General features: G+C 41.3%; 1 protein-coding gene across 1 annotated transcript in view; it reads left to right on the top strand.

Moving 5' to 3' along the window:
* The first annotated feature begins 7646 nt into the window (after nucleotides 1-7646).
* SPATA18 (spermatogenesis associated 18) overlaps nucleotides 7647-13334 on the top strand; it is an 84281-nt gene continuing 78593 nt past the window's right edge. Inside the window, exon 1 of the mRNA XM_090267390.1 lies at nucleotides 7647-7970. Coding sequence (XP_090123516.1) covers nucleotides 7884-7970 — 87 coding nt within the window. The 5' untranslated portion in view covers nucleotides 7647-7883. The remainder of the gene's footprint in view (nucleotides 7971-13334) is intronic.

Genomic DNA, 13334 nt, shown 5'->3' with positions numbered 1-13334 from the left:
TTACTTGAGTACACATTCCTTGTTCCTGGTCCTCAGTATGATCCAATAATCCTCTTAGTTTTTGTTTGTTTGTTTGTTTGTTTGTTTAATGCAGTGAGGACAGTAGCAACCAAGGTGCACAATCTATTCCTCAGGTAGCTGGAACCACTTCTAGTAAGTTCCCTTGGGCCCTAGAGCTGCCTGATCCAGCAGGAACCACCAAAGAGTCTAAGCTGGCAAAACCTTGCTTTCTCTAGGAACTAGATCAGTTTTGCTTTTTGGTGTCTGGAGCCATTATTTCACAACTCTGCCTGCTTTACATCAGGGGATTGCTGTGACTTTTAAGTAGATAATCGGTTGCATAATAAATCCCTCATGAACTTTCCCCTTTTCTCCCCTGATTTGGGATAATGTGGTCATTTCAAAATGTATTATATTCAGACGTTTTTCCCCTGAAATAATAATATTTAGAGACTACTGTGTACCTGACAATGCCTCTTTAATGTTCCCAACAGTCATATGGGATGGGTTATATTATCCCCACTTTACAAATGAAGAAATAAAGGCTCACAGAAGTTAAAAGGCTAATCAAGTTTTCAACTAATGAAGAGCCAGGATGAAACCTAGGTCCACCTGATTAGAGTTTTAAAACTTTTTCTACCATATAAGAATATTTAATTCTGCATTTTCTTTTGCCTGTTGCATACTATAAGCAGTTAGAAGTGCAAACCCAGGCAAGAGTACTAGTTAGGTTATGAAGACAGTTATCCCTTTATTCACTTTACAGTGGGTTGAATAGTGTCCCCCCGAAAAGATATATACAAATCCAACCCTGGTACCCATAATAGTGATGCTATTTGGAAATAGGGTATTTGCAGATGTAATTAAGGATCTCAAAATAAGATCACCCTGGATTCTGGTGGTCCCTAAATTTAATGATATGTCCTTAAAAGAAGAGGAGAGGACAGAGACACTACAGAGGAGAGGGTGATGTGGAGACAGAGGCAGAAATTGGGGTGACATGTTTACAAGGCACGGGATGTGAAGGCTTGTCACTAGAAGCTGGGAGAGAGGATAGAACAGATGCTTCTCCATCTGAGCTTCCAGAAGGCACTAACTTTGCTTATTTCTGACTTCTAGCTTCCAGAATTCTGAGAGAATATACCTCTGTTGTTTGAAGCCATCAAGTTTGTGATAATTTGCTACAACAGCCCCTAAGAAACTAATTCACACTTGAAGCTCAACACATTCAAAAACTGAACTCAGAATCTTTCCCCCCAATCTACTCTTCACAAATTCCCTTAGTGAAGGACTCCACCATCCAGTCAGAAACCTCCAAGTCATTTCTAGTGTGATCTTCCTAAAACACAAACCAGATCATGTCACTTCTCACCTGGAAGCTTTAAAAATCCTCCAGTACCTTTCATGATAAAAATTACATTCCTTATATTAGTACATACGGTCCTTTATTTTTGTGGTTTCCACCTACTTCTTTTTAGCCTCTTTTCTGTCCCTTCCACAAGCTCATTCTTTAAAAAAATTTTTAAATTTATTTATTGATTTTTAGAGAGAGGGGAAGGGAGAGAGAAACGTTAAACTGTTGTTTCACTTATTTATGCATTCATTTGTTCATTCTTAAATGTGCCCTGACTAGGAATCAAACCCACAGCCTTGGTGTAGAGGGACGATGCTCTAACCAACTGAGCAACCTGGCCAGGGCTGACAGACTCATTCTTTACTTTAGCCACATGTAATATCTGTAGTTCCCATTTATTTGCCTGAATGCAGCAAGTTGTTAAGGTCTCTGTGCCTTTGCATATGTGGATATTTCTCTTTTTTATCCAGCTGTTGTTCTACTCATCCACTAAAATTCAGCTCAAGGAATATGTCTTCTGGAAAGCCTTCTTTAATCTTTCTCCTCATCACAGGTTTCTGATTTCTGTGCACCTCTTTATGATCCTCAAGCATGTCTCTATTGTTACATTTATCCTGTGACACTGAATTTTATTTACTTGATCATCTGTCTTTTCTTTGAATTCATCCTTACCCAAATTCCACTAGTCTTTGACGAACCTCAGTCCCACCTTCTCCTGACAATTACAGCCAATCATTGTTTTTTTTCTCTCTCTCTTTTTAACTGCTTATGACTCCCACTTGATACTTAATAAAACATTATCTTACATTATTTTACCTTTCACACACACATATGGTTTGCTCCCAAGAAAACTGTAAACGCATTACAAAATAGGGGAAATGTGTTAACTATTTCTGAACACATTTGGAGACAAGTATATGATATGTACTTAGTAACTTAGGTATTAGTAATAGTTTTTACTCAAAAGAAAAAATTAATCCAATATTCACCCATCCAAGTGTTTCTGACATGTGTCCACTCTAATGCTCACCATGCATTACCCCAGAGAAGAACCTCATTAACTCTCATCTCTGTGTCTCCTCAGTGTTCTTCCTGGGTCCAGTCCTGCCTCTTCCAAAGTTAGCCTCTAAGACCTCCAACATGATATACTAGAGAGACAGAACATATGATTTATCTATTTACAGTTCTTTGCTGCTTTCCCATTGCCTACAAAATAAATATAACGTTTAGCCTGATGTGTAAGACCCATTGTAGGTGAAACCAGGACTATCTTTCCAGTATTTTCTCTGATTCTACCATACCATTGGACTGGCATTCATCATTCTCTGCCTCTTCACGCAAGTTCACGCCTCTTTGCTACTGTCCATCCTGTTCCATTTTCTCCTCTCTTCCTGGTGAACTCCACTCCATCCTTCCAGAGCTGGCTCCATGTATCACTTTCTTCTGTAACTTTCCCCGATCCTTTCTTCAGGTGGATGGAGGAGGAGGTAAGGGGAGGGTCAGCGCTTCCACAGATTTTTATATTTGCTCTAATATAATACGTCCCACTGAACCATGGTTGTGTTTCTATCTCCTAGATAGGTTGTGAGACCTAGGGAGCAGGGACTGAGTCTTATTTTGTCTTATGATTAAGGCAGATGTTTCTGTTACTAGAAATTTAGTAAATGTTTATGAAATGCACTGAAAAGATCTATTTCAACACCCTTCACCCTAGGACTGCCCTCATGCTGTCCCATGTCCTTCTCCGGGGGTGTTTAGGGGTATCTTACAATATAAATCATGCCCACTGCACCTTTGCAAAAGCTTAATGTGTCCTAAGCTCACCCCTTCAGTGACTGTTGCCACAGAGCCAAGCACTTGCTATGTATTTGGCTAGCAGAGCTGAAAAAAATGAGGGCAAGAATGCCTTCTTTTTTGAACTAACTGTGATGATGGAAACCTGAGTTGAAAAGGAGGGCGCTCTTGTGGCCCTAAAAATCCCACTACATCTATTTTGCTTTCCTTCTGTGTTTGCTACAAATGTTCTATATTTTATTTAGATGCTGAAGTGATACAGTTGTGATATATTAAAATTTTCCTCTTATTTTTGTGGTTTAATCGATAGTGGGTATGATGTAATTTTCCAGAAAAATTCTGAACTGTTTGTCTGAACAGGGAATGCTTATTGTTATTACATGGAAAGCAACATCCCTGCTTCTGTCCAGTGGGAGAAGCTGCCTTCAGTTCAGATCCCTGCCAATTACAGTTGACCCTCGAACATGGATTGGAACTGTGCAGGTCCACTTATATGCAGGTTTATTTTCAATAAATACATATATTACTGTAAATTTATTTTCTCTGCCTCATGATTTCCTTAACATTTTCTTATCTCTATCTTACTTTATTGTAATAATACAGTATGTGATACATATAACATACAAATGTGTTAATTGTTATTGGTAAGGCACTGGTCAATAGTAGGCTATTAATAGTTAAGTTTTGGAGGGAGTCAAAAGTTATACACAAATTTTCGGTTTTGCAGAGGTCAGCACCCTAGTTCTTTCTCCAATGGGAGGGTTTAAAAAAAATATTTCCCTTCCATTGTGGCAAAGAGAAAAAAGGACCAAATGAAGCTGGTAAATTGAAACAAATAGAACAGTCAGTTTACAGAACACTGAATAAATGGACAAATCAGTGTTTTGCTTCCTACAAGGAGAGAAAATGCCTTAACAATACCACCAATAAAAACGAAATTTAAAGGAAACTTCATGCAAGGGGGCCAGCAAAGCTAAAAGATTTTCTTTAAATAGTAATATAGACCTAGAACCAAAGGAGCAAGCTCCTAATACAGACAAGACTAGCTTGGCACACACCGAAGAGGATTGGGGTACCTGAAAAAGCATCCTGCCAGAGCAGAACAGATCATTCTTTAGCCACACTGTCCTTACTGAGGAAGAACTGGATATTCTGGTAAGGATCTCACCATATATCCTTGAAGCTTATTGCATATATTTATGTTTGGTGTAGCATGAAACTACATTCACAGCTCTCACTTCAGTGAGTGGATTCTATTCATCTTTCATTGGCTTCTTAAAATCCCAAACCAGTTGACAAATGTAGATAAAATTCAGAGTGGATAAAACCAAGGACTTTGAGAAAGCTTATTCCATCCATATGTTTAACCACATTACACTTCTCTAGAACTAATGGCTTCAGACCAGGTGGTGGAATTATGATGCCATAGAACATGAACTGTATTAAATTTGCTATTTTCAAACTCAAAGGGATTGTGATATCAGATATGAAGGAGCCAATCATCTCTTCCCTCCCTCCCTCATTCCTTTCTTCCCCCCCTTTTTTTGTTAACAATTCAGTTTCACAAACATATAGAGGGCCTAGTTGCTGTGCTGAAGATATAAAGCTAAATAAGCCTCTTCTCTTCGAGAAGCTCACAAGCTTATACCGAGGCAGACAAACAAGTACAATATTTTTGTGATAATTGCAACAGTATTAACATGTCTGAAATTTAAAAGACACAAAACAAAGATGGAAGTGATGAGCTCTGAAGGGGTGGAGGCGTTGGAAAGACTTTTGTCAGTTTGAACTGGGTTTAAATGGACTTAAAGTGCAACTATGGAGAAATACTTTGTCTGTTTCTTAGAAGTTAGGTGTATTAGATATTCCAGCAAGCCTGCAGACTATACTCAAAAACAGTGCTCAACTTTTGATGATTGGCTAATATTCTCAGAATCAAGACTACATTTGGATTGAACTGTGAACCAAAAATTGAAAGAAAGGGCGAGATTTTCTCAATCTGAGCCTTAATCAGTATGGTAAAAAACCAAAAACCAAAAACCAATGTTAAAGAATGTCACAACTGCAAGAGATCTTAGAACTCATTTAGTCCATGTTTTTATTATGTAAATAGAAAAAGAAATGAGGCTCAGAGTGATTAAAGAGTTATGTGAAGTCATAAAGAATACTATTGGCAGAGAAAGCAAGAGTGCCCGTGTTCCAGATTATTCAATAGTTGTTCTTTCAACTTCGCCAAGATATCAGATTGGCCAAAAACTGTCTAATTTTCTCCTTAAAGTAAAAGACACATTTTTAATTTTTACCAATAACTACTGATTTGGGTATTTTGATCATGTCAGCTATTTCCCATGTGTTATAATGCTGATTATTCTCAGTTAATGTCTCGATTTGATCACTATCAACTTCAACTGGTCTAGCTGGCCATGGAGCATCATCCAATGAGAAATCTCCAGCATGAACCACTTTTGACACCTTTGCTCAGTCACAGCACCTTCTCCATACATTGCACAAATTTTTTTGTGAGTTTCAGTTGCATTTTTACCTTTCTCGAAATAATAAAGCATACTATGCTGAAAATGTTGAGTATTTTCTTCCATCTTCAATATTAAAATAGCTACACAAAAATTCACCAATTTTCATGTTTTTTTTAAAAAAATGCACACTGATATGACAGCTGTCACAATACAATCTAACGAAATTGTTTCAAATGAAGTCAAAGACAACTAAGCATTACTAGAACCATCTTACAGAAAAAAGCAAACACATTTTTTGGCCAACCCAATATTGTAAGAATTCCTAGATCCTCAGTGTTCTTCAGTCATAAAAGTTTTATTTTGCAACATTTCATTAAGTGATTTGCTCAACCATTATCCTATTGTTGAAGATTTAGAGTATTTCCAGCTTAATTTTCTCTATTAAATATAATACTGTGATCTACATATGTAGTAATATTGATCATAAATGCTATGCACTTAAAGTATATACCAAGCACTGTGCTAAGTACTTCACATGAATTGTTTAGTCTCATAATAATTCTGTGAAGAACTATTATCCCTCCTTAAAGATCATGAAACCAAAATTAAGTTTAAAGTGCCCACAGCAAGGAAGAAGATTTAATCCCCAATCTGACATATTATTCTAACTTGTTTTTTATAATTATGTAAATAGGACTGGTCAAGATTCCCATTGCCCATTGAAATATGAAGTAATTGACTCCAAATTAAGAAATTTGTGAGGTTTCTCTCCATTTCCTTACCCCTCCTTTATATATTTGTTGAAGGAAAAGAGCATCTAATAAATATTTAATGGAATTTTTGTGATCTTTTTACTTAGTAATTATTCTACTATGATAAAAACAACATGTGTTATGTACCCTTACAGTTCTTATTTTGTGGTTTACAGAAAATACTAGGAACTCAGGTCCTGGAAATGAGCCTCTCATTTTAGAGGACAGTAAAACCATTGTAATTAAGAGAAATAAAAACAAGAGGTGGTGAAAATTTTGAAGTTTATGGTACTTGGACCATATGCAAGTTCATACAATTTCAAGTACTTAAGGGAATGGAACTGAATTAAACTACTTAGCAAGCTGAGGCCTTGCTCTCCAGTTCTACTGTTTTAATGAATAGAAAAAGGATGGTTTGCAGTCAGTACATCATTTGATGGTGTATAAAATATGGGCTTCTAAAGTGCTTAACGATGGTTGAAATGATTTTATTTCTTAAGTAGTTCAAACTATCGCTATGGCTTACTACATCCTTTTGAAATAGTGTCAGACCAAGTCTGAACTTTCAGAAAATCTCAAGTAGAGAATTCAGAATTACTAAATGGAACTTAAAGTGCTCAGTGATTCTAAAATTATACTACCAGTTCTTGTCTATCCTGACGGATTAACTTTAATTTGTGAACATCCTAGAACTAAAATCTATTGACTTGGGCACCCACCCAGTGGGCCATGAACAGTGCAAAAGGCACAAGCAGGAAGAATTGAAATTTTAGTTAAAGCCGGTTTCATACAAGCAAGCCGTAGGTGTTAGAAATGAATAATCAAAGGCCTGCGAAGTGAAAGAGCAAAGGGGCCAGGCCTGCTTTCAGCTGATACCCTCCCCGCCCTTCATCCCACACTGGGGGCCATCTCGCACAGCTGCCATCTGCGTGTAGTCTTGGCGTCCTCCAGCCCCTAGCGCACCCCGGAGTCTCGGCGGCATGGGGCGCGCTCGCCTTCGGCCAGCAGCAGCAGCAAGATCAGGAGGAGGAAGAAGAGCAGCAGGAGCAGCAACATTGCGCGCCCCGGCGGGTGCCCTGTCCCGCAGAAAAAAGGGAGAGGGCTGCGGGGCCAGAGGTAGAGGGAGGGCGCAGTGGGGGCTGCGCCGCGCCCCAGGCGTTGCCACGGCGCCCGCGCGCGCGTCCCTAGCAGCCGCTCGCCCACGTCAGGGTTTGTTTAATAATCGCCTGGGTATTTACGGCCTGGGCTCCCCGCGTCCTCCGGGGAGCCAGGAGACCACGCCGGGCAGCGGATGAGGCGCAGTGGCCGCGGCCCAGGGCACCTCCCCCCGGCTACACGAACCCTGCCCGGTCAGACCCGAGGGGGAGGATGGAAACATCAGCCGCGCTCTGAGACCCTTAGAGCGATAACACCCTTCCCGTCGAACCACCCCGCGGTCCTGCGTAGGCCACCGACTCGTCCTTTCCAGGTCTCCATCTCCCACGGCCGGTCCGAGCGGGAAAGCGAGCGATGGCGGAAAATCTGAAGAAACTGGTCTCCAACGAATCTTTACGATCGATGCCCGACAACCTAGAGCGCTGGCTGAGGGAGTACCACGTGAGTCGGGGTTGGAGACCCCCAGGGGCGGTCTAGTTCCTTGCAGAGGCCTCGGCGGGGGTTTCTTAGGCCTGGCGTCGGGGTGGCCGCTTTGCAAAGTCAGGGCGGTTGTTATTTCTAACAGGGACCCAGCCTCGCACCGAGATCGAGGGGAAGGAAGGAAGGGCACGTGTCTGCCAGACCCTTTTTCTTCCCCGGACGCGAGGCGGCGCTGGGGTGGCGCAGCTTGCGGAGCGCGAGTCAGCTTAAGTGGTAACCAAGGACGCTGGCGGCCCTGGCAACGGGAAAGCCCTTGGAACCACCGCTCTGACCCTCAAGCCAGCCGCTCTCCCTCCTTTCCTTCACCCAGCAATCCACCACACGGGCGCCATCTCGAATTATTTTTTACTACACCGCTCTCCTGCTTCTCCGCGCGTCTCCCACTATGAGGATACCCAGGGGTTGTATCAGAATAGATTTTTATTAAATATACACCCAGTATTTACTACCCAGAAGTGAGTGAAACGGTCACTTGTCAACGTTGCCGGTTTCATTGATGTGCTGGTCCGCATGGCATGGAGGCACAGGTGCAACACCAACGCAGTTTCCAGCAGGCCTGCTGCCAGGGCATTTGTAAGAGGCCAGTGTTCTGTCATCGAACCCGGAGCACACTTCAGGTCTTTTTAATCTGCATCCTCACGCAGGCTCCATTACTCTCCCCCACACAGAAGGTAGAAGTCCAGTGCTCAATTTGCTTTACATTTGGTCTGTCCGTCTTAAATTCAACAATTTCAATCTCAATAGCAAGTAGAACGGCCAGGCAGGTTGAGCTGGGGACCCGGCAGCAGAACCCCTAGGTTCTAGGTCTGGTTCTTCACAGAACTTGCTGAATGGCCTGGGGCCATTTATTTAACCTCTCTGGGTTCCCGTACCTCGCCTGTTAAATGGGAGAGACTGGACTAGATCATACACAAAGTCCTCTTTTGGATCTCAGCTTTTTGAGTCTACATCAGCTTGTTTCTAACACCTCACCACGAAAAAGACAGCTGGCTGCTGTCCTGAGTCCCATGGGCTTTCCCATTCACCCTTTAACCAGAGCTCCTGAGGTGGATGGAAAGGCAACAGCTACAGCTTTCTCTATAGCCTTCCTTTAGTGTTTACCGTAATTTGTTGACTTTTAAAGAATGAGCACTGGCTTTTCCTTCTGCAAGAGTGTAGGGAATTAAAATTTACCTCTTCATCACAAGAGCCTTGCCGCCCCCCACTCCCCCGCCACACCTTTAAAAGTGCCTCCTCGCCCTGGCTGGTGTGGTTTAGTGGAATGAGCTCTGGCCTGTGAACCAAAGGGTCACCAGTTCGATTCCCAGTCAGGGCACATGCCTGGGTTGCGGGCCAGGTCCCCAGTTGGGGGCATGTGAGAGGCAACCACACATTGACTTTTCTCTCCCTCTCTCTCCCTACCTACCCCTCTCTACAAGAATAAATAAATAAAACCTAATTATTAAAAAAAAAGTGCCTCCTTGCTACCTAGTCTCAGAAGGTTGAGAATAACAAATCTTAATACATATATTTGCCCTTCTTAAAATCACTTCTCACAAAAAAATTTTATTGCCCTGTGGCCTAAATAAACTCTGAATGTTAAAAAGTATATTAGGTTTGTCAGAAGATGTTTAACACAAATGACTCTGACATTTGGCTGGGTCAAATTAAATGATTGTTTTAGAAACTACCTGTAAGTACTAAGAAATGTCAAAGTTTACTGTACTTTCCTTTCTTGTTAACAATCGTCCATCCCATTACTCTGTTCTCACTGAAACCATTTCAGCCTAGCTTCTTTCCTGGATTCCTCCCATGCCTTCCACCCCACCCCCTCCGCAATAATAGAGACCACACTTTCAGAGGGCAGTGCCTTCTGAATTGTTCCCATTTCCTGGGCAACATCATTTCTCTTCAGGTCTCTGGCATCTCTGACACAATTGATTGTTGACACTTCCATTCTTCTAAGGCTCTAATAATTTGTTATTTGTCTCCTTGCCTTACCCACTTCCCTCTTGTGACTGTTTTTCAGGGGCCAGGCTTTGGAACTCTTCTCTTCGACCTCCATTCCTACTTCATCTCTTATATGGTTGCTGATGACTCTCATTATATTCAGGTTCTGTTCTCATCCAGGCTCTCACTTCTTCGATTGGCCATTGGGCATTTTCTGTTGTGTTGTTGCCGTCTCAGAGTCAAATCAGTCTAAAGCCAACCTTAGCCTCTCCTTGCCCCAAACACAGACCTACTTCCTAACTTAATCATCTTCATCATGACACATGTCACATCCTTTTCACCAGCTTCTAAATTCACATAGAACCTGAGCATTTTTCACCACTTTCACTGCTACCACCCTTGTCCACCTTTAGTCATTTTTTCATCTGGATCATTGCACAAATAATAACCTAAAGTGATTCTTCTAACTGTCAACTCAGATCAAGTTACTCCTCTGGCAAAACCCTCAAGTTTCTGCAAAGACCATCAAGCTCCTACACAATCCTGCTCCTTTAAAGTCTGTGACCTCATCTGTTACTCTCATCTTTGCTCAATCCACCTTGTCGTTCTTTCTAGAGCAAGGCTGTCTGGTAGAACTTTCTATGATGACAGACATGTTCTATACCTAGACTGTTCAATATGGTGGTTATTGCAACAAATCATAAAAGCAATGATAAAACATTGCTGACTCATTTTCTTTTAGTTATGAAAGAGATGCTGGATTATTGCATTACTTAGGCTTTAAAAGTTGGATTCCACTGGATGTTCAGGGACAGCTTGGTGTGAACACATGACCTTCAGAATTGTTTTCCTCCTTTGTTGTTATTGAGAATGTTAGTGAAAGAGCCATAGAGAATCCTTTATAAACTGAGTCGGTTATAAAGAGTTTAATAATTCATTCAACAAGTGGTTATTGAGCTTCTGTTATGTGTAAAGTTTTGGGTAAGACCCTCCATATTTAAACATTTTGCAGTGCACATTTAGTAATTTATTTATTCAACAAATATTTTTTTTCAGAGCTTACAATGCACCTGTCTCTGTTAGGTGTTAGGAATGATGAACTTCTAATTGGAGAAAAGAACAAAGACTAGAAGAACAGCATGTGCAAAAAGGGAGCTGTGAAAAAGCTTGCATACTTGGGGTGCCTGTGAATAATAGCTCAAGGCAGGGAGTGGAAATGAGATGAGGCTGAGAAGGTAGGGTAGTGGGGGAAGAGGGTGGAAGACCTTGGGTGGTGTGTTAGGGAGTTTGGACTTGATCCTGAGGGTAAAAGCATTGTACAGTGAGGACACCTGTTTGGGTTATGTTTTGGAAAGGTTGCTCTAGTCGTTGCATAAGAGGGGCATTGGAAATTCTGGGGAGAATGGACAGGGCTGGGAGATACTTTAGGCAAGAGATGATATGGATGAGCCTCTTGTAGACTGTGCTGGCACGTTTAGTAAACAGGTCAGAGACTCTGAGAATAGTCCTTAAGGATCATGTAAGAGGATGCTGCCCCCAGTGCCTCTAATATATGCAACATCTGTATGGTGTTATTGGTCAACTCTGTAAAAGGGTCAAATACACAGTTCATTACTCCATAGGGATGTTAAGATGAGAACAGAAATTAGCCTCTTGACAATATTAGCAGGGCCTGGAGAAGGTCAATTCTGGACTGAAAAACTCTACTCTCTGAGATGCTTTTATTTCTACTCAGAGTCCTGTGGACTAGGGAATTAACTGGTCAGATGCTCTGAGATTTATTACCTTTTAAAAATTTGCTGTATGTAATTATAGTAGCAATTGCTAAGAATTTACTATATCCTTGATAACTTCATCCCTAAGGGAGGATTACATTTCTTAAAGTAAAATAATAGACCCAAGCACATTACAATCTGTAAACTTCTGAGTATTTTATATGGGTGCGGATAGTAAGGCTGGCTGGGTAATGCTTCCTCTTGCATTCCTCTCCTCTTGTGATATGGAAATGCTCACTAACAAGTGAAAACAGAATACTAAATATCAGCACATAAAAAGGAGCTCTTAAAAAGGTGTCTCTTCTGTTTGCTTTAGAATAATCTTGTGGTTGAACTAGAGGCTGCCTCTCTGCCAAAATACGCTTGGTTCTTAGTACAAAAGGTCGCTATAGTTGCTATGGTGTCTTCAAACACACTCCCTGCCTTTCTTCGCCCCTCCCCCTTAGTCAATGGACTTCTACATTCTTGAGAATTCACTCTAATTAGCAAATTTATGTAAAACATTTTTCTTCCCTTCAGGACCTTTATTTCTTTACTAAACAGACTATGCTGCAGTAAGGAGTAAAACCCCAGACCTTAGTGCCTCAACCTACAGAGATTGATTTCTCATCCATGCAAAGTCTGCTGGTAGCTCTGTCCCTCACTGGCTCAGGTTCGAGGGCCCGCCACCTGGGGCAGCATCCGTCCCATTATAGGACCTCAAAGGTCTGCAGGGAAAGAGGGAGAGCAAGGAGCTTAACCTCCTTTTACATCACACATATCACTTCCCATCCCTTTGCCAGAACTAGTTACATGGTTCCAATCTAGTTGCAAAGGGGCCTGAGAAATGGAAAGCACATGAAGCAGATGGTTGGTTGGTGCTACCATTTCTGCCACAGTTACTAATGATGAATCCATGGCTATGAAAGATATTGACAAGTTATTAGGGCAGATTATTTTATTTTGAACAAAGGGGCTATCAATGCTTTAATTTGACTTTTCTTATTTTCATCTTGGACAAAATTGTTAATGTAAAGATAATTGTTTAATAGTTAAGAAGAATAAATAATGGAAGACAGCCAATAGGAATATTAACTAGGGGTCAAGACACTAAAATCCAGTGGAGAAGCCTATGTAGAAGCTTTTGTTAAACATATAAACCTACTTTTTCTTATAGTTAAAATCCAGTGTTTTGGTTTTAAAACTTTGTTGTGGAGGTAGTGGTGTTGTACAAAGCCAGCCATGATGTAGAATAAAGGGCTGTTTGGGGAACAGAGGCACTTGAAAGATTGTCTTAAGGGAGCAGTTGGAGCCTGTTATAACGAGCATAGGAAGAGCCCCCAGAAGCATTCAAAGCACTCTGCATGCATTATTACCTTTAAACCCTATAAGAACCTGTGAAATAGCAGGTTTTATTTTCCACATTTCACAGATGAGAAAACCAAGCCTTAGGAAGGCAGCTTGTGTGCCCAAGGTCACTCCACGAGAAAGGGTGGAACTTGAATTGGAAACGAAGTCTTTTGCTTGCCAAGTTCATTGCCTTACCTCCTACAGAGGAAGGTGTAAGCAAATTCCATTTCCTTGCAGTGTCCATTTCCTGCCAGCCCACCCCGACCCCCAGCATATGTACCCTGGACAGTGG

Source organism: Furipterus horrens, unplaced genomic scaffold (genome assembly GCF_987537825.1).
Source record: "Furipterus horrens unplaced genomic scaffold, mFurHor1.1.pri manual_scaffold_2, whole genome shotgun sequence".
In the NCBI taxonomy this organism is placed as follows: Eukaryota; Metazoa; Chordata; class Mammalia; order Chiroptera; family Furipteridae; genus Furipterus; species Furipterus horrens.
This window is presented reverse-complemented; position numbering and strand designations above follow the sequence as displayed.